General features: G+C 42.8%; 1 protein-coding gene across 3 annotated transcripts in view; it reads right to left on the bottom strand.

Annotated features, from left to right (window-relative positions):
• LOC147633554 (uncharacterized) overlaps window positions 1–26,796 on the bottom strand; it is a 47,996-nt gene extending 21,200 nt beyond the window's left edge. Inside the window, exons 1-2 of one of the 3 annotated variants that reach the window (XM_086806661.1) lie at window positions 26,072–26,796; window positions 13,855–14,009 (exon numbers count right to left, since the gene is read on the bottom strand). In XM_086806661.1, coding sequence (XP_086662787.1) covers window positions 13,855–14,009; window positions 26,072–26,456 — 540 coding nt within the window. In that variant the 5' untranslated portion in view covers window positions 26,457–26,796. The remainder of the gene's footprint in view (window positions 1–13,854; window positions 14,010–26,071) is intronic. The other 2 variants (XM_086806662.1, XM_086806663.1) reach the window with 2 other exon arrangements.
• Window positions 26,797–27,643: the final 847 nt, after the last annotated feature.

Here is a 27,643-nt window from a genome sequence, read left to right as displayed (position 1 = left end):
GTATCTGTTACGCTTCAAATGAATGATTTACATGTTGTGACACTAATAGTACAAGATATATGCTATCGCCCTGTGTTGCATCCGGAAACATGTATTTGAAAGGCTTGAACCTGCGATGGCACAAATGGTAGTGGGGAATCCCTATCATCGCCCCGTGTCATCCGTTGGCAGGAGATACATGCGATGACACTAATCACCTGCGGAATCTTGTGATCGTCCTGTGTCATCCGTTTGCATGTGGACTTGCAATCGAGGTCGCTTGCTTCTTTCGAGAGGGGGGTATGTCACCAGGAGGTGAAACTTTTTGCAGTTGTTTTCCTTATTTACATTTCTTTATAAATATATATTTTTCTTTTCTTTCTCTTTGGTTGCTGTTGTTTTCCCCCGAGATCTCTTGGAAGGGCTTGGGCCATTGCAATGTCAGAATGGGTCAGCCAGTGGGACTTTGGACCAGTGGTTGGCTAAGCCTAAGAATTGCACTGAAAGATGAATGACAGTGTCCAGGACATGGCCACTGAATGAGGGCATAGGCCGGTTTACACTAGTAAGTGGCCGCCACCGAAATGTGAATGTATCTTGAATTCTAAGCAAATTTTCAAGTGACCATAGTGGTCAAAGATGGTCAGGAGACCAGAAGGAATGCAGATGACATCATCCCTAAAATCTAGGGAACTGCTATTTTTGGCAGTGTCGGAATTGAAAAGTGTTCGCGTCAGTTTGTGTGGAATGTCAAGGGGACCAAAAGCTGACAAAGGACTGTTGTGAGAATGTGAACCAGTCAGGAGATTTTTAGCCTGGAAGATTGCATGTGGAAAAGGCTTAAAAATGTGCCAAGTGTCAAATTTTGGTGCATTCTCCTCGTTGAGAAGAGAGAAGCGTGGGAATTTGGGAAGAGGAGGCTCATTTGCAGCCATCGTGTGGTTTTGTTGCAGGAAAAACAGCTATGGTGGTGCACTCCCTTGCCCTACAACTCAAGAATTGAGGGTTGAGCTTGCTCCCCACAGCCTCTCTCTCTCTTTCTCTCTCTTGCAGACTATGGAAATGCTCTCATCAGATAAAATCAGGTACAGTTGTGTGAATTTCATGCTTATATGCAAAGGTTAGTTGCCTCCTTGAACAGGAACAGGTGTAGTTGGTTCCTACACCAAAGCAGGGACGGAAGAGGGTAATAACCTCTTCAATACAATGCTGTTTCAGCACTGTTTAGGTGCTGTTTTTGGGCTGTTATGTTGCCCGGTTGATGCCAAAATGCAGTAGGACCTTGCTTTAGTCCTTCACGACAGTACAAGGGTTATTTTGGGCTGAAAACAGAGCTGAAAACAGGTCTGTGCAGAAAATTACAGCGAGCTGAATTGTGATGTTTTGGACTCCATTGGGTAGCTTGATGCCTATGGAAGTGAGCCTGTCAATTGGGACTCATTCTGAGATGTTATGGAACAGTTTTAGTGCAGTTATGCTGGCAAATTTCTCCCAGAATTTGTAAAACTCAGCTGATGTAAGTAGAGTGCTTTGTTGCACTTGTGCTTGTAATTTCCAACCTTTTTAACAATAAAGAAATACCGCAAGGGGCGCCGGACTTCGGGGCCAATGTGTTGTTGAGCGAGGGAGCAAGGATTTTGTGATTGTGTGTGTGTCTGAGTAAGTCCAGGATATTTGTGAATGAATTACCGCTTTATGTGTCCATAGACCGGTTTCAGCTACCCAGTCAGAATCTCTCAAGGCCTGTAGCTCTGGCAATGCATAAATCTACTCAACTGACCCCATTCTGAATGTCTCGCCTCATGTTGCATAGATAAATCAAGCATTCAGCATCTTGCTAATATAATGTCTCATCAAAAGGCTCTCCAAAATCCTAAATGCACCCATCTCATGTGGTGCAGCAGCGAGCTTAGAATCCTCAAGACTAAACCTTTTCAGCAATCTCTATGTATACTTTGACTGCATCATGGCAATCCCATCATCACGTTGTAAAAACCAAATGCCCAAATAGTAATACAATGGGCCAAGTCTGACAAATCAAGAGAAACCTGTAATTTAACCTTAAAGACTGAAATCTTCTCAACATTTGAGCCTATGAGTAGCATGTCATCAATGTATAGAACGATGACCAACAAATCCTATCTAGTCTTCCTGACATAGAGGGCAACCAAGTATGCATGTATCTTCTCTTACCAAGCTCTAGGAGCCTGCTTAAGGCCATACAAAGCTTTCTTTAGGCTACAAACTTTGGCTTCTTGACCCTTTTGAACAAAACCACGAGGCAGAGTGAAACTCGCGGCGGGTGCCCGAGGGACTAGGGCCTTTGACACACTTGTTGATACCATCAATGCATATTAAAACATTTAAACATGGTCACAGCCTTAACACATATCCATCATCACTTTGCATAAAACATAAAAGCTAGACAAAACATCCACAAATGCTGAAAATGGAGCTTGCCTGTGTGACACCGCATAGAGGCCGGAATGGGCCGACACCCCCCCCCCTTGGAGTATTTTATTACCCAAGGAGAATAATATCATGTACAAGCTTTGGGGGCCTTACTCTCCCCACAGGAGATGCCGGATTATCCATATACAAATGCCATAACACAACCCAACACGAGGCTACCAAGCCAAAACACAAGCTGTAGAAATGCCGAACCAACAATATAATCCATGTACCTCCGTGTGGGTACTGATTCTTCCCCAAAAACTACGGGTCTTCATGCAATAGAGTTGGTACAGCAAGTACAACTCTCCATTGAGCCGGCACAAGTACAATGGTTGGCACAGCTGGTACAGTGGCTGGTATAGCAAGTATAGTGGTTGGTACAACCGGCATAGTGGCTGGTACAGCAAGTACAGTGGCTGGAACAATAGGTACAACAAGTACAAATGCTGGTACACCAGGTACAATGGCTGGTACGAGTGGTATAGTGGCTGGTACTAGCAAGTACAACAAGTACAAGGATTGGTACAGCCAGTACAATGGCTGGTACAACAAGTATAATGGCTAGAAATCATAATAAATGATTAAATACCCTTGCCTTCAGTATTTCTTCGCAATGGATGCCTCCAAAACAGTCCCCAACAGCCGGTATTCTTCATGGGCAGCCTTCAAGAGAGAGAGAAAGAGATTAGCCATCATTAGGGCAGCCTGTAATGGTGGTAGGGGCTAGTGTGCAGCAAGAGAGCTTCCCTTAATGAAGAGGGAGGGCTCCAATTTATAGATTTGGGCCTCCTATGAGCTAAAATGGCAAGAGAAGGCTACAATGATAAGTGGAGAGCCACATAATACCCGGAGTGATAAGTGTGAGGCCACTTGTCTCACTTTGATCCACTTTCTTGCCACATGTTCCAATCTAAGAGATGGATTCTCCCATAATCTTTACCTCTAAAAATATCCCAACTAGTAGGCATTCTGTCATAGGCACTTTGCTAACTCTTGGTATCTGCTCAATTCCAAATGTAATGACGCGAACAAAATTTCCATCGGCGTCGGGCCAAAAATAGCAACTCTCCTAAATTTTAGGAGTGTGGTCCTTTGTATTCTAAGATAATCCCCCATTCCCAAAGCTTGTACTTTCCAAATATTTAGACATCCTGGAGTCCACCAGACCCCTTTCATACTGAAAAATGTCCAGGCTGGTGACACTGAGATATATAAACCTCCTGCAAATCATCGTTCAAGAAGGTGACTTTAATGTTCAATTGATGCACATTCCATCCATGGCGTGCTGCCATAGCAATATTACAGCTAATGGTGGTAAACCAAGAAGTGGGGGCAAAGATCTCATCATAGTCTGTGCCCTTTTGCTGAGCATAACCCTTCGCAACAAGCATGGCTTTGAAGAAGTCAACACTACCATCTACTGTGAGATCCCTGTTCCCACCGAGCAACGGATTTGGGGTACTAGCAGCGGAAGTAGCACTTCTCGCGCGGGACAGGGGTCCCACACTCGGGGCCTCGCCCACGGATATCCGGACAAGAGACTAATCCGTCGGTTTGTCCAAAACCGAAACCGGAAAAACTTCCTTTACCCGGAAAGCACGGGCGATTCCACCAGGATAACTCTTTACTCTAACGTAGTCAAGATCATTACTGATCAAACTGATCTGACTGTACTATTAACGGTACTTGGTCAATTCAAGGAAGAACTTGCACTTGGATCATTGGGATCAACGCTTTTTTCCCCATCAAGAGGCACAGCCGTTGATTCCTATCCATAGAACAATTTCTATCCGGGATTTACTTCATCTATCGTAATAATAGAAATTAAATCTCGATTACGGATCCATCAGTCCAGCCTAACCCCATCCGATCCCATGGGTTAGCCAACCGCCCAACCACTGTAGTGATGGGATCCAATTTGGAATTTAGTTAGGTTTTGTCCCGGGTACCAAGGAAAAGAGTTCCAAGGCCCCCTAGCCGGAAGTTCATGCAAACATAAAACTAGTCATACCACTTACACACCCAATATGAAATTGCCTTTTTCTTAGCATCAACTAGCTTTAAAACAATCCTTTAATAAAACCATTATGTCACTGATGACAATCCTCAAAGTCTCTGGTTGAATCCTTATTTCCAGTCATTCTTTCATCGGTATACTTATGGCATCATTGGCAACCAAAACGCTCACCACCTGTTCTCTCAGGGGCCTTTTCCATGGTTCCTAGCTCATAGTAACCGGCAATATATTCATATAATAGAATGGAGTCTCCATGGAAGATCAGCAAGATCAACCCACAGATCCATATAAAAGAGCCATGGACTCATCTGTTGAGGACCAGCAAGGTCAATCAACCAGATCCATGCCCGGTTTCAGAAAACAACTCTTACTCCTTATTCCAATATCTTCCACGACGCACGTGTGGGTATCTTCGGCGACCCAGAGCCCGAGCACCGTATGGTCAGCACCCTCTAGGATCCTTTGCAGGTGACCTAGCGCTTCACTCATAGGCCGCTTCCTTGGTCCCTCATCCACCGTACCGGAAGCTCACCATTTAAATCGAGCCGAGGCTGGTCAAGACCTCGATCGACCTTGCTACGCAAGACGTACTCCATTGACTCTCCGTCAGCAGTTGCAACTTTATCAGTTCAGTCTTCATGACCTTAATCCTCAAGACGGTCAAAATGCTTCTCCAGCATTTTTGACATAAAACAGTCATTTACAAATAGTCACAAATACAGTTTCTATAACGAACTCTTGTCTTTCCATATTATCCACTCTCGGACCACATTACTTATTCCACATTCCATTCAGTGTGTACTCGTTCTCATCCATTCACTCATATAGACTACATTATCTCACATACATCTTCATATTCATTGTTCTACATACATATCCATGTTCGTACGTCCACATCATACATCCAATTTCACATTCATACATATGCATCTACATGCATACATCCACATCTACATTCATACATCCATACCTCCATTTCCACATCCACACATCCACATTCATATTCATACATCCACATTCACATGCATACATCCATTTTCACATCCTCATTCATACATCCACATTCACATACATACATCCACATCCGTATCTACATCCATACATTCACATCCACCTCTTCATTCATAATCACATCCATACATCCACATCTACATACATACATCCACATCTGTATCTACATCCATACATTCACATCCACCTCTTCATTCACAATCACATCCATACATCCACATCTACATACATACATCCATACATCCACATCTATATACATACGTCCATTTTTACATCCTCATTCATACATACACATCCACATACATACATACACATCCGTATCTACATCCATACATCCACATCCACATCCACATCAACATTCACATTCATACATATACATCTACATGTATACATCCACATCACATTCATACAACCATATTACATCCATTCTCGTCCTAACACATCCCATATACATCTTAACACATCCTAACTCATCTTAACACATTCTATCACATCTCATACACATCTTATCACATCTTTTTACATCTCATACACCTCTTATCACATCCTATCACTTTCCATACGCATCTTATCAAATCTTATCACATCTCATACACATCTTATCACATCTTTTTACATCTCATACACCTCTTATCACATCCTATCACTTTACATACGCATCTTATCAATTCTTATCACATCTCATACACCTCTTATCACATCCTATCACTTTCCATACGCATCTTATCAATTCTTATCACCTCTCATACACCTCTTATCACATCCTATCACTTTCCATACGCATCTTATCAATTCTTATCACATCTCATACACCTCTTATCACATCTTATCACATTTCATATCTTTTTTTTAAAAGAGAATTCTTATATTTGATATAAGATTTCTCTACACATTTATTTATACATAAATTCCATTTAAGGAGACTAACACTTTCGAAATTAAAATCAATCTTTTATGCATCTTCTTATGCATAATTTCAATTTGGTAGGGAATTACACTTTTAGAATATAAGAATTTCTCTTATGCATCTAAGTTAAGCATAAAATCCATTTATGAGGAAAATCACACTTTTAGTATAAAAAGAATATCTTTTATGCATACTTCTATGCATGAAAATTAAAAATGATAAAAGTAACACTTTTGATATAAAAATTTTCTTTTATGCATACTTCTATGCATGAAAATTAAAAATGATAAAAGTAACACTTTTGATATAAAAATTCTCTTTTATGCATACTTTTATGCATGAAAATTAAAATTGATAAAAGTAACACTTTTAATATAAAAAAATTTTCTTTTATGCATACTTCTATGCATGAAAATTAAAAATGATAAAAATAACACTTTTGATATAAAAATTTATCCATTATGCATACTTCTATGCATGAAATAAAAATGGTAAAAATAACACTTTTGATATAAAAATTTATCCATTATGCATACTTCTATGCATGAAATAAAAATGGTAAAAATAACACTTTTGATATAAAAACTTATCCTTTATGCATGACATTAAAATTCAATTTCTCCATGATTGTAATGAAATTCTTTCAATTAATCTAGGATGATAATTCCTAGAATATGGTAGGAAGTCCTCTTTTTATGCTTTGAATGAGATTATTTTATGCATAATTTTTATAAAAATTTTGCCATAGCTCCGCTGCTATGACTGATAAATCTCAATTTTTCTAAGGGATAATGCTTATCATTAAGGAAATAATTAAAATGATCTCTAATTGGATTATTAATCCATAATGGATTGAATCATTAATATACATAAACTAAAAGCATAGAAAAAAGCCATTAATTTGGCCTCAAGCATAGCTTAATCTTGGGTTAAGGAAAAGCTTTATGAAAAGCTTGATTTGGATTGAGAATGGGTCATGAGTATGACCATTTCTTGAGGGAGAGAGAGAATTTACATAAACATCATTAGAATTTAAACATAAATGAAAATTAACTTCAATAGCATTATGTAACTCTTCACTACTATTCAAACTTCAATAGCATTTAAAAAAAAACCATACCAATTAAACTTCTCAAGCTTGAGAGGGGTTGAGAAGAGAGAAACATTGAGAAATTATAGAAAGATCAATATTCACTAATTACCTTACAACTTGCTTGATTCTTTGTTCACGGTAGAGGCCCCCAACCAATCAATTGGTTAAGTATGTTGATGGAGCCACTAATGAGGATTGAAGAAAGAGGGAAGCTCCAAAAACTAGTGAATTATTAAATGAATTCACAGTTCTTGGCTTAGGTGGAGTAGAGTAACGATGCATAAACACTATCTATTTTTCAACAAGGGGGAGGCTTCTATTTATAGGAAAAATTGAGCTCCTAACCAAACAAACTGATTCTAGAATTTTCTAAATCAGTTTGGTCAATATTTGACCATTTTTAGGTCAGTTAAGCTAACTTTTTGGAACTAGACTTGAATGAGGAGAGAGGAGAGATGAAATATCTCAATTTTTATGAGTTTAAAACTCATTCAAGCATGTGAAATATGCACCTCCTTTAAAGAACTCCCCTTCCTTACATATGTGTCATAATGGAATCATTTTAATATTGCTCATAGTTTTTTTACTAATAAACCTTGTACATTTTCAACTCTTCATCTTATGTGAAATATGCACCTCCTTTAAAGAATTCCCCTTCCTTACATATGTGTCATAATGGAATCATTTTAATATTGCTCATAGTTTTTTTACTAATAAACCTTGTACATTTTCAACTCTTCATCTTATGTGAAATATGCACCTCCTTTAAAGAATTCCCCTTCCTTACATATGTGTCATAATGGAATCATTTTAATATTGCTCATAGTTTTTTTACTAATAAACCTTGTACATTTTCAACTCTTCATCTTATGTGAAATATGCACCTCCTTTAAAGAATTCCCCTTCCTTACATATGTGTCATAATGGAATCATTTTAATATTGCTCATAGTTTTTTACTAATAAACCTTGTACATTTTCAACTCTTCACCTTATGTGAGCATTTACTCATTTTTGGGTATCTTCTTTTTACAAATTTGGATTTATCTCTTCCCTACACATGGATTGATGCTATTGGCCCATAGGAACCTTAATTGGACCATAGTCTAAAGATTTCTGAAAATCTAGACCCTTAGACTAAGGTTCTTTATACCTATTTCCAATTAATTCCAATTGCACATTGAAAAATTCTTTTTGAATTTCTGTTTCAGGGGAACTCATCTGAATTATAAGAGATATTTTTCTATCCAAAAATATTCAAAATCTGAATATTCTCTCTCTAGAATAATTTTCCTCTCTCTAGGCTAAAATAGTTAGCAACAGGGTCTTTATATTTCTGAAGAGGGTTGATTACAGGGGAAGATACTAGACATCAAAAAGGGGTTGGGGGAGGAATCTTACAATCTGCTTTACGCTTAAAAGCTTGTAAACCCACTTTGTACAAATGGCTTTCTTGCCATAAGGCAAATCAGCCAAACACCAAGTTTCATTTTCAAGATTGAGTCATACTCATCCTACATGGCATGCAACCATTGATCATCTTCATGTCAAAGAAAACAGGCTCCTCGTCATTGCATGTGCTGGCAATGAGAGCATGATCCACATAATAATCGGATGTATAAATGAGAACTTACACATGTCTAGCTAGGCAAAGAAGCTACCAATCTACTATCACATATGTATCCGGCTAGGAAAAGGAGCTGACAATCTGCTGTCAACACTACCATCTACTTTACGCTTAAGCTTGTAAACCCACTTCGTACAAATGGCTTTCTTGCCAAGTATCATTTTTCAAAATTGAGTATACTCATGCTGCATGGCACAAAACCATTGATCACCTTCCTGTGCTTCCTCGAAGGAAACAAAATCCTCATCACTGCATGTGCTTCACTGGCAATGAGAACATGATCCACACAATAATCAGAGATTCATATGCATAATGAGAACATGCACGTGTCCGGCTAGGCAAAGAAGCTGCCAATCTACTGTCACATAGGGTATCCTAATCCAACAGCCATCCAGGCACCTGTTTGGACTCCTGAATGGTTGTCCATTTCTCATCCACACTACATCTTCCACAATAGCCTCATTATGTATGGACTGATCTGTGAGCTGTACATCGGGCTGAATCTCAGCCAAAGAGGGATGATTTGCAATTGTTAGGGGCTGAATTTCAGCACCCCGTTGAGCACCAAAATGCTCCACATGTAGCTATCCCAAATTGTACAAGTGAAGTAGTGTATCAAAAAGATCCTATGAGCATCCAGCTTGTTTGTTGCATGAAAGCATGTGCTGAACTAACTTCTCCACGAAAACCATCTCTACTCACCAAAATATGCTTTGTAGCTGGATGGCAGAGTCTATAATATAGTCACAAGAAACGTTTCGAAGGTTTTTTTCGAAAGGTTTCATCCGTCGCTGCAAAACTGCAAGTTTCGAAAAATCACACACACACACACACATATATGTATGTATATATGTATGTATGTATGTATGTATGTATAGGTAGATAGATAGATATAGATATATATCTATATATAAAATCTTTCAAAACCCACTAGAATTTGTTGTTATCCCACACATTCCAAGTATTGTCATTTTTGTTGCGGCTATAAATTGCAGAATGTAGGATTGTAGTTATGGGATTAAGGAGACGAAGAAGATAGGAAATGGAATTAGGAAGGAAAAGAGATGGGAGAAGAAGAGGTGAAAAGAAAAGAAGAAGAGGAGGAAGAGAAGACCAAGAAAAAGAAAGGGAGAAAGTGGAAGAAGGAAGGAAGGAGAAGGCGAGGAAGAGGAGGAGATGGAGAGAGCCCATGGGCACTCAAGTTGCTACTACAAAAGGATCTACTCAAGGTATTAAAAAAAAAACTAAAAACAAAAGAAATGTAATTTTTTTTGTAACTTCCCTGGCAAGAGGTTTCGAGTTTTTATTTTTTTTAACCCAGAAAAGAGATCCTTCTATTAGTCACCAAAAAGAACAGCCATGCACGCTAAGTACAAACTCAGCTCCATAGAGGGAGCAATAATCAAAATGACAAAAAGGAAGGGGGAGAGGGGGGAACAACCATACTGGTGGTCTAGAATGCCAGGTGGGCTCACCACCACTGTCAGTGAGAAACGGTCCATGATGCCAAGTCCGCATGAAGGCCTCACGGCGCTTCCCCATGCGATCAGAGCCCACCCTAAAGCGTCTCCCAATGTCCACAAGGGTGTGAATGATATATACACCTAGATGAATCCAGGAACATGCCCAAATTCATGGTTAACCTTATGAGAAAGTGCAGTTTATAAGCTCATGGTAGTCATCCACAAGACAATAAACCATCAACTCTGACTCACCATAATGAAGCCTAGCACTAAGGATCATAACAAATAGAAAGAATTATTACAACAAAAAGGTAGAAGGTAGTTGATAGGGCATATGCATCACTAAAGATAGAAAGAATTAACACAATATCAACTCGCTACAACTTGGATGAAAACTTCACAATGTGAAATTTGCATGTCCGCTAATACAGCTTAAAGATATACCTAGATGAATCCAAGAGCATTCCCAAATTCACCTCATAAGAAAGTGCAATTTATAACCTCATGGTAGTCATCCACAAGACAATAAACCATGAACTCTGACTAAGCCATAATGAAGCCTAGCACTAAGGATCATAACAAATAGAAAGAATTATTACAACAAAAAGGTAGTTGATAGGGCACATGCACCACTAAAGATAGAAAGAATTAGCACAATATCAATTGGCTGCAACTTGGACGAAAACCTCACAATGTGAAATTTGCATGTCCGCTAATACAGCATAAAAATATACCTAGATGAATCCAAGAACATGCCCAAATTCACCTTATAAGAAAGTGCAATTTATAACCTCATGGTAGTCATCCATAAGACAATAAATCATCAACTCTGACTCAGCCATAATGAAGCCTAGCACTAAGGATCATAACAAATAGAAAGAATTATTACAGCAAAAAGGTAGTTGATAGGGCATATGCAGCACTAAAGATAGAAAGAATTAACACAATATCAATTGGCTGCAACTTGGACGAAAACTTCACAATGTGAAATTTGCATGTCCGCTAATACAGCATCAAGATATACCTAGATTAATCCAGGAACATGCCCAAATTCACCTTATAAGAAAGTGCAATTTATAACCTCATGGTAGTCATCCACAAGACAATAAACCATCAACTCCAACTCAGCCATAATGAAGCCTAGCACTAAGGATCATAACAAATAGAAAGAATTATTACAATGTGAATGATATTGAGCCATTTGCTCCGGATGGACTCTGCTAGTGGGGTGGAGGTGCCCTCAATGGCCTCACTACAGCGAGCTCGTCAAATATGCCGTGCAGCACACCTGCTGCAAATCTTCCATCTGTGTGGCAAGAGCCTAGAGTCTAGGGAGCTCAAGAGGGAACTGGAACTAGAGCTGTGCAGATCCGATGATAAGAAGCCTGCAATGCCAGTTCCCCACCATCCTCCTCATATGCCATGGCTACCTCAATCTCAGTGGCCCAAGCAACTATTTCCCAAGTAACTGTGTGCGGGGGAGCACGGTCCATAGTGAAGATACGTAGAATCCTCTACCCTTCGGGCAATCCCAAAGGCAATGACACTAGGACTCCTCTAGATGGCCACACCTCGAACAGGACAGCTGATCTCCCTCCGATGGCCAACCAAGTGCCAACCGCCAGCTCCGGTAGGCTAACTGCCACGAAAGGAGTATAAACTTCTGCGGCCGAAAACTGTCCTACTACCCCTTCCAGAAATCTGAAAGAAACTGTGAGGGGGAACCCTAGGACTACCAGTATCCCACTGCTGCTGGAGTTTCCTCAATCTCAAGCATCTGAATCCTACGGCCCAGCCGCATGTTGTGTAAGCAAAGAAGGGGGTGCCAGGAGCCTCCTCTCTAGCAAAGGGATCCTGCCATGTCCACTCTCTTGGGTTCCACTGAAAGCGCGCAAGCGGTAACCATCAAAAGCCCTCTCTAGCCACCTTGGCTCGTTTTGATTCCCACCTTAACGATATGGAAACACTATCTTATCAGAGTTTTAGGTATTTTCTAGCATAGACGAAGCTGTCTAAGAAGCATATTAGGAGATGTATGAATTTCATTGCTATGTTTCCTTTCCAGATTTCAAATACACCTGGTGGAAGAATTGTGGATGTCGTATCCACAAGGCCCAAGGTTTATTCAATCTTCGTTACCTATCAGAATCGACTTTTCGAATATGCAAGATTCTTATCATGCTGATTTTGCACATATATGGGCCCCCATACATCAGGAGACTATAGAGTGCAAAGCTACCGTACGGAGTGAGAGAGGGGTATCTTATCATGAAGAATTGTCTTTATGTAGTTGGAAATATTAGGAACATAGTGATGGAGATGGAGTATTGTTATAGAGCTAGGGCTACAACATTTGATTGCCTACAACCAGCCTTTGTGGTTGGAAATATTAGGAACATAGTGACGGAGGTGGATTGTTGTTACAGAGCTAGCCTGCTAGGGCTACAGCATTTGATCACCTACAACCAGCCTTTTTCACAATAAACTGATTGGCTTGCAACACTGTCAACCAAACCTGCTGCTCCTACATGGACTTTATTGGTGTCAACAAAGGTTGGAGCTTGTATCCAGTTTGGCAGCCCACCCATGTACATAATCACATGAAAATGTGTGTTGTCCCTTTGAAAAGGGATGAAACGTTTCTATGACAAAAAGTTTCAAACCAGCATGAAACCTCATGGCCTAAACAGTGTTTTGCCCCCAAAAAACATATTTTAGATTTTTAGGTTTTCCCCCTCAAACCTTAGGTTTAAAGCTTGCATATACATACATATATGTACATATGTACATTGATGTAGACGCACATATATATGTTTGAAATTGAAGTCAAATTATAATCGATTTTACTTCCAATTATCTCCAATTTCTCATCTAGCTTTTCAATTGAACACCCAGTTGTTGAAAATTCTTCATTAGGAAACCCAATTTCCTACTTTTCGCCAATTTCTCACCTCCATTGCAAATCCCAACCCCCTCTCCACCATGCCTCTCTGCAAATCCCCTAATCGACATGACATTTAGGGGAATTTGATTCTCACTTGCAAGTATGGGGCTTCCCGCACAAAATGTATCATTTGTGGTGACACCACCACAGCAATTAGGTGAGACAGAATTGCTATATTGCCCTCCCATAACTTCAGTTAGTAACTGCTGAGGCAATCTTTGTAGATGTGCACATTATCAATTAATGGACTAAACATGGGATTGTATGCCTTAACAAATATGAAGCATTGTATGCAAACTCAAGCTTTTAGACCTAGCAAAGAGGACTTGAAAGGTAATAGAAGAAGGAAAGCTCATGTTACCTTGTAGCCAAATTTTTGTCTAGCTAGATCAAAGCAATCCTGTAACTCATGAAGACGATGCTGAAGAATATCTGAAAATCTTATCACCATAGGTAGTTTGACATTTCTCCTCCTGAGGGCCTCCACGAGGTCAACTAGATCCAGTTCATCTGACCCTACATGTCAAAGCCATGTGTAAACACTTAGATGCAAAGAAATTCAGTCCCAATCAGTTCACATCATACTTAACACAAGCTACGGCCAGCATGAGCAGACACATAAGGGGCAGCCAATGGGCAGAGAAGAACATTAAAAAGCACAAGACACGTTGTCAGCAGCAGCCATGCAACAGAAAGGAATTCTCCTAGAAGAAGTGGAGACTTTGAGTTGGATGTGAAATCCATTTCTGTCAATGTAAATTAAAGAAGGAAATAATTGCAATGGCCTATGGGTGTCCAATGTCCATCCATCCCCACTCTCCCCACTTTTTACGTCCAAAATAGGCCAAAAAAATCCATATGTGGCCAAAGCAGCCATAATTGCATCACATTTTTGTGCTGCCCCTCTGTTTGTTGGCCTTCAAGCTCAAGATGCTCCAAACAGTAACCCATGATGTCTTTTTTAGTGTTATGGTCTTCCACACAAGCTATGGGGGGCTGCATAAAGATTCTTTCACATTTGACAGCCAGCCAATGGGGAAGTTGAAAGAGTATACAAACTTGTGATATTCTCAGGCCCAAATTTCCATATAATCATCTTTGGCATGCCTAGAGAGCTGATGCTTCCATGCACATTCCCAGCAGGTACAAACACAGTCTCCTCTCTTTGACTCATCGTTTAGACCAGTAGCCATGGGTAGAGAAACATTTTAGGCAGTCGATCTCGCATCTGTTGACTAGAGCTCAATAGAGAGGCTGCATGTCATGATGCTCTTTGTCTCATTCATCTCCATCCCATATCACATCATTCCAGCACAGTTCGTAGCCCGACGGCTACACATAGGTGCCTCATTTCAGCTTGTCACGTACGTACAGAGGGTATGACGTGTCATGGACAAGGCAGAAAGCAGACACTGGCTGCCATGGAAGGCCATGTCTTCATCCATGCACCTAACATCACTGGGGTAAACAGTTCCTGGTATGCCAAGACCACAAGATGGATGACAATGTATGGCCTCTCCATAGATACATTGCCACCTTTTCAATACCTTGGTCATCCCCATGCAATACAAAGGCAGGACCAAATAGAGTCATTGGAGACAACATTTGGCAAATCTATATTCGCTAAAGAGTTGGATCAAGAGGAGACACAAGGACATCCGACTAGAGCATGCCTCGAGAGACCTCCACCCAAAGGAGTTGGATCAAGAGGAGACACAAGGACACCCAACTACAGCATACTCTACTTGGATTGTGAGGAGACACAAGGACACCCACCTAGAGCATGCCTTGAGGGACCTCCACCCTAAGGAGTCCTCATCACGATGTGGCATGCACGGCAGCTCTATGTGTCCCTAAGAAACTGAATAGGAACCCTGATGCAAATCACCAACAAACAGAGAGAGAGAGAGAGCTGTATTTTCAGTATATTCATATGATACAAAAAGACGTATGTTCTATACAAATCTGTCGCCTTTGGCCTTCCCAAAAGGGTAACCTAGTGCCTATCTATGACCTGCCCTCAAAAGGGGGTAGATGATCTAAACTGAGCACAAGCTCTGCCTTTTATAGGCTCTTGGAGCAGTAAATCAACTGGCCGACTGCTGGTCGGCCAGTTCCATGGCCAAGACATAATACATATGCTACTGATTGGAAGTATATCACCTCCTAAGCCCAGCCGATAGAGTCCTCATCCTCCACAGATAAGCCTTCTCATGCCTGTGACAGCTACTAATGCTCAAAGCCTACTGTTTATGTGCTGCCTAATCAGCAATTAGGCTGGAACACAGCCATGTCCATGTGTGCACATAACATCCCCTCCTACTTGATGACGAGATTCCAATCTTTGAACTTGGATGATTGTCATCATCCCTTTGTCTCTTCATGGACTCCTAAACTTGTCATCCTCCCTTCCTGGTACGCTTTTCATTGAAACCCTTGCCATGTCTCTGATTCCGCTCCCTCTGGTGTTGACATATGTGCATCTGTTCCACTTTGTTCCCTTGCCTTCATGCCATGTCGCTGAACACTCCAATGGTCTCCTTCTCGAGGTTGACCATGGCATCCTCGCTCCACCCCCTTGGAACCGTTCTCTTGGGGGCCTTCCTTGGTATGTCCCAAATCGCATCCGACCCTCGGGGCTGCCATTCCCTAGGGTTTTGCTAACACCAACCAGCCCCATGGGATTTCTACCCTATCTGTGTTACTCTCCTTGGACCTGTGCCCCTTCCTAGGACACTCTCAGCACTTAGCCTTGCTGAGCCTGGTGCTCTGATACCAATGTCACATGCATGAAAGCTCTGTGTCTTTTTTCAGCCCTAGCAACTGAATAGGAACCCTGATGCAAATCACCAACAAAGATAGAGAGAAGAGAGAGAGAGAGAGAGAGAGAGAGAGAGCTATATTTTCATTATATTCATATGATACAAAAAGATTGTTGGAATCATTGCCAGGTCCAAGGTCCAAAGATAGTTGTATTTTTAGTATATTCATATAATACAAAAAGATTATTGGAAACATGACCAGGTCTAGGAGGGAGTGAGTAAGAGTGGAAGGAGAGGTAGAGAGATCAAGCCATGGTGTGAAGAAGCATAGACATGGATATGGAAGACACACACACACAAAAGAGAGAGAGAGAGAGAGAGAGAGAGAGAGAGAGAAAGTTGTATTAACGTCTACTAGAGGCCGAACTCGACCGGAAAGGCCGGCCCCCCCTCAATACTTTTTGTATTTCTTGGAGTATTTATATTTGTAGAAGTGTCACGGGCCTGACAGGCAGGATTTCTCCACAAGGGAGTGAAAACAACCAAATAAAACTGGTTCAAGTCAATAAAGAGGTATTGGTCGGAGTAGCCCCAAATCACACGCTCATTCCCACCTTCACTGGGTGGACACCTGCCTTTCACTAGTCTTCCGGGACCGTGCACCAACAGGCACGCCCGTACTAACACGAGCCAAGGGTACACCGCGGAGGGAACGTGGCCTGGCTCTCCCCAATGAGCTTTGCTTCCAAGTTTCCTGGTGAGTCTAACCTTCATTGGCTCTCAGAAGCTCTGAGAGCGCGGTTAACAACACCACACAGGGAAATATACTAGCCACACCAGGAAGAATTTCCTGAACATGGTCAACATATACATGCCATGCTCCTGCACTACACAACTTGAAGCATTCTCTGAATTTAAATTTACAAAATTTTAGATTTATACAAATGAGAAAAATATGGGAACACCTGGTACAATGAGTACAATTCCGGTACGACAGGTACAATCAGGATATTAGGTGCTTCACACATGTGCAGGTACAACCAGTCAAGTACTATGCAAGTACTGTACTTGCAACAGGTACAACAAGTACATCAGGTGCTTCACACGTGTGCAGGTACAGCCAATCAAGTGGTATTCAGGTTCCGTACTTGCAGTAGGGTACAATGAGCCAGGTACAGGGCAGGTACAGTACTTGCAGCAAGGTACAATCAGCCAGGTACAAGGCAGGTACATGCGGGTACAGCAAGCATGGACAGCTTCAGGCGGGTACAGCAGGTGTGGACAACAGTCGGATACAGCAGCCAGGTACAGGCGTGGGCAGTAGTCGGGTACAACAGCCAGGTACAAGCGTGGGCAGCAGTCGGGTACAACAGGCGTTGGAGAGAAGAAACTGCAGGCGATGGAGAGAGAAAACCCACCAACTGCACACATGGGCAATTTCCAAAAAGAGTGATGGGGAGAAAACCAGAATTAGGGTTAGAGTTCATTCATGGGAGACATACACAGAGAAGCAAGGGAGAGAGAGAGAGAGTTGTGGGGATAAGTCAACTCATGAGGCATGAGTGTGTGACTCCCCTATCACACATGTATATTGCACTAGTACACATAGTGCACTTAGGACATTAATGTACTAAGTGTACTATGTACTATAACTTATGGGCTTGTACACACTATAAGGGTGGGCATAACGCCTTTACCCCAACAACCTCCCACTTAAAGGCAAAGTGCCCTTAAGTAAAGGAAAAGAAAAAATCAGCATGTACATGATAATATACAAGGCCATATCAAGGCTGAAACTGGCCTCATCCAATGCCCATCAAGTGTCTGCAATGAGCAAACCGCTCCGGAGGCAAACTCTTCGTCAACAGATCAGCCGGGTTGTCATCCGTGTGAATCTTAACAAGCTGAATTTGCTTGTTCTCTATCACCTCTCTGATGAAGTGATACTTCACATCCACATGCTTCGTCTTTGCATGAAAGACAGGGTTCTTTGCCAACTGAATGGCACTCTGACTGTCACAATGCAACAATGGAATATCCCCTGTATAGCCCAAATCAACCACTAACCGAGATAGCCATAATGCCTCCTTGCAAGCCTCTGTGGCTGCAATATACTCGGCCTCTGTAGTAGATAAGGCAGTGCACTTCTGCATCCTGGATATCCATGACACAGCACCTCCTGTGAATGTAAATACATAACCGGTAGTAGACTTCCGGTTATCTGGATGACCGGCATAATCCGAATCCGTGTAACCATGCACTAATGCATCCTGTTTGCCAAAGCAAATGCACAAATCCTGTGTGCCCTTCAGGTATCTCATGACACCTTTCACTGCTTCCCAATGCTTCTTGCCAGGGTTGGCCATGTATCTAGAAACCACTCCCACTGCAAATGCAATGTCCGGCCTAGTAGCAACCATGGCATACATGAGACTGCCACAAGCTGAAGCATACGGAATCTTGGCCATATCAACCCTGTCTCTATCTGACTGTGGGCTGTCCATAGCACTGAGTTTCACATATGGAGGCAAAGGAGTACTAGTCTTCTTCCCCACGTCCATATTGAACCTCTGCAAGACTTTGCCAATGTATTCCTTCTGAGACAAATACAACACATGCTGATTTCTGTCCCGAAGTATCCGCATACCCAAGATGTGATTTGCATCACCCAAATCCTTCATATCAAAGGTTTGATGCAGCCTCTGCTTCAAGGCATCCATCTCTTTACGAGATTTCCCGGCAATCAACATATCATCAACATACAAAATGAGAATCAAGAGACTGCCATCCAAAGCTTTCTTGGTGTACAAGCAGTGATCTATGTCACTTCTCCTGAATTTCTGTGATTTCATGAATGTATCAAATTTGTGATACCATTCCCTTGGTGCCTGTTTGAGCCCATAAAGACTCTTTTTCAGCTTGCATACAAGCTTCTCCTTTCCACTCACTGCATAACCCTCTGGCTGCTGCATATATATCTCCTCATGGAGATCACCGTGAAGAAAAGCAGTCTTCACATCCATCTGAATCAAGTCCAGATCATCATGCGCAACCAAAGCCAACACAGCTCTAAGTGTGGTCATTTTGACCACTGGAGAGAAGATCTCCTCAAAGTCCACACCATATTCCTGCTTGAAGCCCTTAGCCACTAACCTGGCTTTGTATCTTGGCTTTGCATCTGGTGCAACTTTGAGCCTGTATACCCACTTGCATGGCAAAACCTTCTTGCCTGCAGGCAAAGGCACCAACTTCCATGTTTCATTTTTATGCAGAGAATCCATCTCTGACTTCATGGCACGCTCCCATAGAGCCTTGTCTGCCCTCTGTAAAGCCTCTTTGTAACATGAGGGCTCCCCACAGTCAGTGAGCATCAAATAGTCAACCCCTGGAACAAACCTGTCAGGGGCTCTGGAGGGTCTAGTGGACCTCCGTACCCAATGACCATCATTTGCAGGTTGCTGTCCAGCCTGCATATCACCCATTGGTGGCTCCTGTTCCATGCCATAAGGCTGAAAAATCATGCCCGGTATATCCTCTAACTGTGGTATATCCATAGGGATATCTTCTGCCATCTCTGGCTGTCCATTTGGACCATTTTCAGCACCATTTAAGGGCTGGTTTTCCTGCTGTAATGGCTGATTTACAGCCCTTTGTTGTTGTCCATGATGTCCATCATCATCAAAGATGACTCTGCCAGGCTCCTGTTGCCTTGCAGGCTCCTTATACATGCATGTTTCATCAAAAATGACATCATTGCTGCGTATGATCTTTCTATTCATGGGATCCCAAAGTCTATACCCCATTTCACCTCTGTCACCATATCCTAGGAATATGCATTTGTGAGACTTAGGATCAAGTTTGGTGCGCATTTCCTTGCGTATGTGCACGTACGCAACGCAACCAAACACTCTCAAGTGCTTGTATGACGGAGGCTTCCCTGTCCATACTTCTTCTGGCACTTTCCCACCAAGCCTCGTGTTAGGTGACCTGTTTATAAGGTGAACGGCTGTCATAACAGCTTCAGCCCAAAAACCATGAGGTAATGCAGCATGTGACAACATAGAACGGACCTTCTCCTGTATGGTCCTGTTCATCCTCTCTGCTGTCCCGTTTTGTGGAGGATCATAAGGAGTAGAGAGCTCCCTCTTGATGACTTAGCATCACAAAAGTCCTGAAACTGTTTGGACATGTACTCTCCACCGTTGTCGGAACGCAAAGCCTTCAGTGTTTTGCCAGTTTGATTCTCAACAAGAGCAACAAACTTCTCAAACACTGAGAATGTATCACTCTTCAAACGAAGAGGATAGACCCACACCTTACGTGTGGCATCATCAATAAAAGACACAAAGTATTTTGCCCCTCCCAAAGAAAGCTGAGGCATCTCACATACATCTGTATGCACAAGCTCTAACTGAGCATCTTTCTGTCCAAGAGCTTTCTTGTGGGGGCACTGTAGTTGCCTACCATATATACAATGCTCACAAAACTGAAAACTTGAAAACTTTAGAGAAGGCAAGTAACCCAAACGAGACAATTGCTCCATTCCCTTGACACTCATGTGTCCCAACCGGCTATGCCACATAGAGATTTCCGGCAGCTCGGTTGCATTTACATTAGCATGGTGACAAACACCTGCATGCATGAAATAAAGAGTGTCCACCTTAGAGCCTCTGGCAACAACCAGTGAGCCCTTACTAATCTTCCACTTTCCACTACCAAATGTGGTAACATAATCAGCATCATCAAGCTGTCCAGTAGAAAGCAGGTTCTTCTTGATCTCAGGCACATGCCTGACATCATGGAGCATAAGCTGTGAGCCATCTGAAAATACAAGCCTCACATCACCTCTGCCAAGAATTTTGCATGCATGGTTATCACCCAAATAAACCACTCCTTCATTGCCAGCAGTGTACCTGACAAACAAGTCTCTGCAACCTGTGACATGAAAGGAGGCACCTGAATCAATGATCCATGAGTGCATACCATGACCACCTGTAAGAAGTGAATGGGCATCAAGTGAAGACGTAAAGAGGACCTCATCCTCACTGCCACCTGCATGTGACACATTGATTTCTTCGATCTTGACTCCACTTTTGCCCTTTGGCTTTACATCTTTGGCTTCATCCTTCTCTTTGTCTTTGCCTTTTCCCTTTTCCTTTTGATCATTTTTCCATTTGTAGCATTGCTTTTTGATGTGTCCCTTCTTGCCACAATAATGGCATTCCAAATCCTTTTTGGAGCGAGACTTGCTCCTTCCCCTTTCTTGGCTTTTCCCCCTTTGCTGGGATCTCCCACGTGCATTCATTGCATTGGACTTTCCAACAGAGTTGTTTTTCCTGTTCATCTCTTCTTGAAGAAGAGCACCCTCAACATCTGCATATGACAGCATAGCATTCGAATTGCTAGTGGCTGTCCTGAATGTGTCCCAACTCTCTGGCAAAGTGCATAACAGAAAAGTGGCTTTGAACTCATCGTCCATTGCCAACTTTTGATTGATGACCTGGCTGACAATACCATTAACCTCATTTAGATGGGCTGTCATAGACGCCCCTTCCTTCATCTGAAGACCTATGAGTTTCTTCAACCAATACACTTTGCTTGAGGCACTTTGTTGGGCATACAAGTCCTGCAATCTCTGCCACATTCCCCAAGCTGTCTTCTCTTCACGAATGCTGAAAAGTAATGAGTCTGACACAGACAACATGATAGTAGATCTTGCCAGCTCATCCATATCTTCCCACTCTTCAGCTGTAAGAGAAGCGGGCATCACACCCCTTTCTTTGATAGGCTTGTGCTGCTTTTTCTGGAGCAACACATTGTAGCACTGGGTTTGCCAAATATCATAATTGTGCGAGCCTTCAAGCTTCTTGATGTGAAGCAATGAAGAGCTCTCACCTGTGGTTGCCATAGCAATATGCAACCTGTCAATGCCTGACTCCCTGCAAAATGTGCAAACACTGCACCAAAAGCACACAAAGTGCTCACAGTTTTTCTCCCAAGCTTTATCTCCCACTGCGGAAGCAAGAATGCAACTTTTCTCCCACTTTTTGTGATGAAAACACCAAAATCTGGTTGCTGCAGATTTTGGACAGCACCTTAAATGTGCTCTTTTGCCCTTCCAAAGTACTGTACAGCAGTACCAAGTGCTCACCAATGATGTACCAAACCTGTACCGGCAAGTCCAGCAGCTGAAATTGAACCTTTTGGTCACTCAAAACAATGTACAGCCATGCCAAAACATGCACAAAGCTGTGCCAAATCTGTACCAGCAAGTACAATAGCAATAAATGCTCTCCTGGCTGTCCAAATGAGTGAAAATCAGACTTTTACAGTCCTGTACACTGCATAAAACAGTCCCGAACAGAAATTGGGCAAAAGCCCCTTGACTGCAAGCTGATTTTTGAGGATTCAAGGCATAAATGTCTTGCCTGCTGCTTTGCCAAGCTCAACAAGCATACAAACTTGAAAAGCCCCTTGATTTAAGATCAATTTCTGATCGTACATGGTACATTGGCGCACATGAAGGCATCCAGAGTGTTCACGATGCTTCCCCTTGGCCACATATACATCAAATACATGAAAGCCCCTTGATTTACAGGCACATTGAGTGCTTGTAAGGCATCAACACATTATCCACAGCATCAAATGGGATTGCCTGCATGCAAATCAACCAAATCGGCACAAAAGCCCCTTGATTTGCACTGCAATTTGCTGCAATTTTGTCCAAATGTGCGATTTTTCACATCATACAGCATGTATGAGTGCTTAATTGCACAATTACATCAAAAGCCCCAAATTTCGACATTCAATTTCCTGCAAATTGATCCTGATTTGACCAATTTCCTGCAAATTGATCCTGATTGTGACCAATGTCACCCAATTTTGCCAATTTTGCTCAAAAATTGAGCAATTGGGCACCTGTACCTGCTCAATTGATTAATTGATAAGAAATTCGCAAAAATTAAAGGCAAGTACCTATGAAATTCTGAATTTCTCTGATTTGCAGGTTGATTTCTGTTGCAGGAGGGGGGGGGGGGCGTGATGAATATGCTGGTGCTGTATTGATGCAGATGCTGATGCTCCTGCAGCTGTGCAGGTAGGGATGAGGACGACTGGGTGACAAACTCCTGGTTTCACCTCTGCTGAAGAGCTTCAAGAGATTCCAAAAAAACCCCAGCTTCGCTATCGTGCTGTTGACGTCCGCCAGCTACGTTCCTGGTTTCGCCTAGCGCCAGCCGACGCCCAGCGCTACACGCCTGATTGCTGCCTTGCGTTCGCTTCAGGTCGCCTGACGTATTCGCCTAGCGCTAGAACTCCACGTCGTTCGCCAACGCCTGGTAGCGCTTGCAGCTCGATTGTGTAGAGCTACGTCGCCTCGCGCCAGTTCGCCAACGCTCAGCGCCACGTTTGCACGGTTAATAACGTGGCCAGTTGAGGGCGCCGCTGCTGCCTTCGCCACTCGCTCGACTCCACGCTCACACTCGACCTTGTATTCGCTTCGCTTAGCGCTGGCGCCTTCTACACGCCTGAAGTCGACGCTTTGTGCTGCTGCCTTCGCATGCGTATTTTCATGCCATCGCTCCACGTTGATGGTTATGCGCCAGTCAACCTGCTTCGGCTCCTGCTGCTGCACTACTGCCGGGATGCCTCCTTTGAACTGCGCTAGTGAGTAGCTGCAGCTTGCTTGTCCTCAGCAACACCTGAAGAGAATCCTACTTCTTTCTCCTCGAAGGAACTGAAGGCTCTGATACCAGTTGATGGGGAGAAAACCAGAATTAGGGTTAGAGTTCATTCATGGGAGACATACACAGAGAAGCAAGGGAGAGAGAGAGAGAGTTGTGGGAATAAGTCAACTCATGAGGCATGAGTGTGTGACTCCCCTATCACACATGTATATTGCACTAGTACACATAGTGCACTTAGTACATTAATGTACTAAGTGTACTATGTACTATAACTTATGGGCTTGTACACACTATAAGGGTGGGCATAACGCCTTTACCCCAACAAAGAGTCCATGCAAAAGCCTTTATTTTTAAAGGTTATAAAACCTTAGATCCAATTTAATACTATGGGCACCATCAAAAGGAAATGTCCAGCTCCTTTTTTTAAATGTGTGTGAACACATTAGCTTATAAACATTAAAGTTAACCATAGTTTATGGATTTTACCTTTTAAAAAGGGCAAAATGAAAATACTTACCACCTGTTCACACGCCACACCACCAAGTCAGCAAACAGCATTCCACGGTACACTGGGGGCGTCCTCGACCAGTGTACTAGCACGACATAACAGGCAGACACACGCACATAAGTCATGCAAAAACAAATTTATGCATGTAGGCATAAATGCATGTGCACAAATAATGGATAAAATCTCCCTTTCATGAAACTTGTACAAGTGGTTCTTGTCGGGCACAAAACTGGTGCGACAAATATAAATAAATGTCCTGGTCTTCCTATATGGAGTGACAGTCCCATAGGTAAGACACCATCCTGGCCATACACGGGTAGCACCAACAGGCTCCCATCCATACAGCACGAAGCAAATCATACACGGGTAGCACCAACAGGCTCCCATCCATACAGCACGAAGCAAATCACACACGGGTGACACGAAACTGATTCTCGTCCATGTGACGAAGCATTGGTCGCACACGGATGACACTAATCTGGCTCCCATCCATGTGACACCATAAAACTGGCCCTTTCACATGGGACATTGACCTGGTCCCATGTGAACATGGCACAGATCTGGCCGCTCTATGGAGTGATAGTCCCATAGAAGTGGCTCCAGAAATGGAGATGGACCAAATGGTGACAACACATCATACACCTACAGTTATCAAGGATTGGGCACGATCTTTCAAAGAGCCAGACACCCTCACCCTCCAAGATCGAGGCTGGATATACTGCAGTGCCATAGAGCAGCACCGCCTCACAGAGTAAACATTGCCTCCATGTATACTGTAGTAGAGGAGAACTTGGAAAAGAACAAGGTGTTTTATGAACGAATTGCAAATCTTGCAAACAAACATGGATGCACACCTGGGCAGTTAGCCTTGGCCTGGGTTCTGCACCAGGGAGAGGATGTTTTGCCCATTCTAGGTGGGTATTTATCATCAAAACAACTCAAACGAATGAGATGACCATTTCCTCACCTCTCATTGCCATTGTTTTTTATTTCACACTTTGTTTGCCTTTGTGTGCAGGCACAACGAAGAAGAAGAACTTTGATGAGAACTTGGCAGCTCTTAAGGTCAAGCTCTCCAAGAAAGATATGGAAGAAATAACGGCTGCAGTACCAGCAAGTGATGTTGTTGGGGAGAGGAGAGGTATGGCATGGGAAAGAGAACTTTCCAATATGCAGACACCCCTCCCTTGAAAGCATAGTTGTAGATTTGTGTCATGTTGAGGGGGGCATGTCACATACCTAGGGTCCCAGATTTTATGCAACTACCAATACAAATTCAACACACAAGGAAATGTTTTACTTGGAGGATGACACATGATAAGTTCCACTAGTTTCATTGGCGTCACTATTCATTATACATGTAGGGCCTGTGACTTACATGGGTCTATTTTCTTTTGGCATTTTCTTGTTTCCATGTTTATGATCTTCAGTCTACATATAAAACATATGAACACTTTTTGGTCACAAAGTCCCATCGGGTCTTTAGTAGACAATAATGAAAATCTCTCTCTCTCTCTCTCTCTCTCTCTCTCTCACACACACACACACACAGGCAAGCCACATTGTAGACAAAAAGTTATTCAATAGATGAATTTTCAAGTGTGTTTGAAAAGGAAGCCATACCATCAGAGGAGCCTAGGGGACGAACGCAGGCGTGACCTTGATCATTGATGGCAAAGTAAGGGTGGCCCCAGCCATTGATGCGAAAGAGGTCAGCAGTGTGGGAGGCATCCCAAGCCTTTCCATTAGTAATATTACTTTGCTGCTGCTCCTGCCGGCGAGAAGAAGTCAAGCTGTCCTCCACTTGGTAAAGAACTTCCTTGACAGCGGCCAAGCCGCCCTCCACAGCTTGGTGATGAACTTCGTTGACAACAGCACACGATGGCCTGTAATGGAGGGTCCTGTACCAGGGACTGTTTCCACCTTGCCCAAGAAGACGAGGAAATCGATGAACCCCAGTTGAAAACTGAACAAATTGACTTGGAGGAAAGACAGACACCACCTCCATGCCCTCCCTTCGTAATGACGACAATCACGCCTGCATTCCTGCTTTCCGTTGCTGCTAGATTCCGCAGTGTTCTCATCATTCCTTTAGAAAAGCCACAACGACATGATGAGCACTTGTGGGAATGGGTTCCCCTCAGGTCCTGTACATGGGCTAGGCTAGCCAACTGCTGGCATGCAGTGAGGGGAGAGCAAGATCCTGTGTGGGCGTTATGACACCAGTCGGCGACGACGGTGTGCTGAGTGCTAAGGATTGGAGGATTCGCCAAATAAGGCCTGGTTCATACAAGAACTGCTCTTGCATCTCACGTGCCACGTCATGGATGTCCGGTAGTGTTCACGTTAAACAGTGACAATGAACTCGCGGGTTTTACTTGTAAACTAGAATTTGTAATTTTTGAAAAATTGGATAATTTATGAGATAAAGTGAATCTACCTTAATACAAAGTAACTGGGCGGGCACACCCACAACAAAGGCCCTAGTGTGTAATGTACAAACAGGAGATGACTGCTAACACCCCCTTTCAACTTCTAGATGTGGAACCAACCCCAATGAGCTAGAGTGCTACCGGAGCATAGCCTAAGGTAGAGACTTCGTGAAGAAGTCTGTCGAACAATAAACAAGCAAGATATCACCAGCCAAAATCTTCTCACAAACAAAATGATATTGTATCTCTATGTGCTTGGTTCGGGCATGGAAGTTCCGAGCAACATCTATACAGCTCTGGTTTTATCGCACTGGATGACCGTGGGTTCCTTTTGTGGAAACCCAATCTCGCCAAGCAACCTTCGCAACACACAACCTCACAAGCAGCCCAGTACTCTGCCTCTGTAGATGCTACCTTTTGCTGTTCCATGAAATAGCTCCTGAGCCAAGGGTAAATCCGTAGCCTGATGTAGATCTCCTAGTGTCTGGATCTCCTCCCCAATCTAAGTCACTCCAACAGTTGAGTCTGACTCCATCCGACGTTCCCCCTCTAGTGTCATAGAAGAGTCCAAGATCCTTCATACCCTGCAGATACCGCAAGACCCGCAATCTTGCGTCCCAATGAGTCTTCAAAGGCGTCTGCATGGGTGAGCTCAACAGCCAGCCCTTGGAGCCTACTTAAGACCATACAAAGCCTTCCACAACCTATAAACCTCCCCTTTGATCCCGGAACCTCAAAGCCTAACATACATCTGCTCCTGCAA

The sequence above is a fragment of the Cibotium barometz genome, chromosome 12, assembly GCF_041138505.1.
Source record: "Cibotium barometz isolate CiBa-2024 chromosome 12, ASM4113850v1, whole genome shotgun sequence".
In the NCBI taxonomy this organism is placed as follows: domain Eukaryota; kingdom Viridiplantae; phylum Streptophyta; class Polypodiopsida; order Cyatheales; family Cibotiaceae; genus Cibotium; species Cibotium barometz.
The sequence above is the reverse complement of the archived record's forward strand: the minus strand, read 5'-3'. Positions and strand labels throughout refer to the sequence as shown.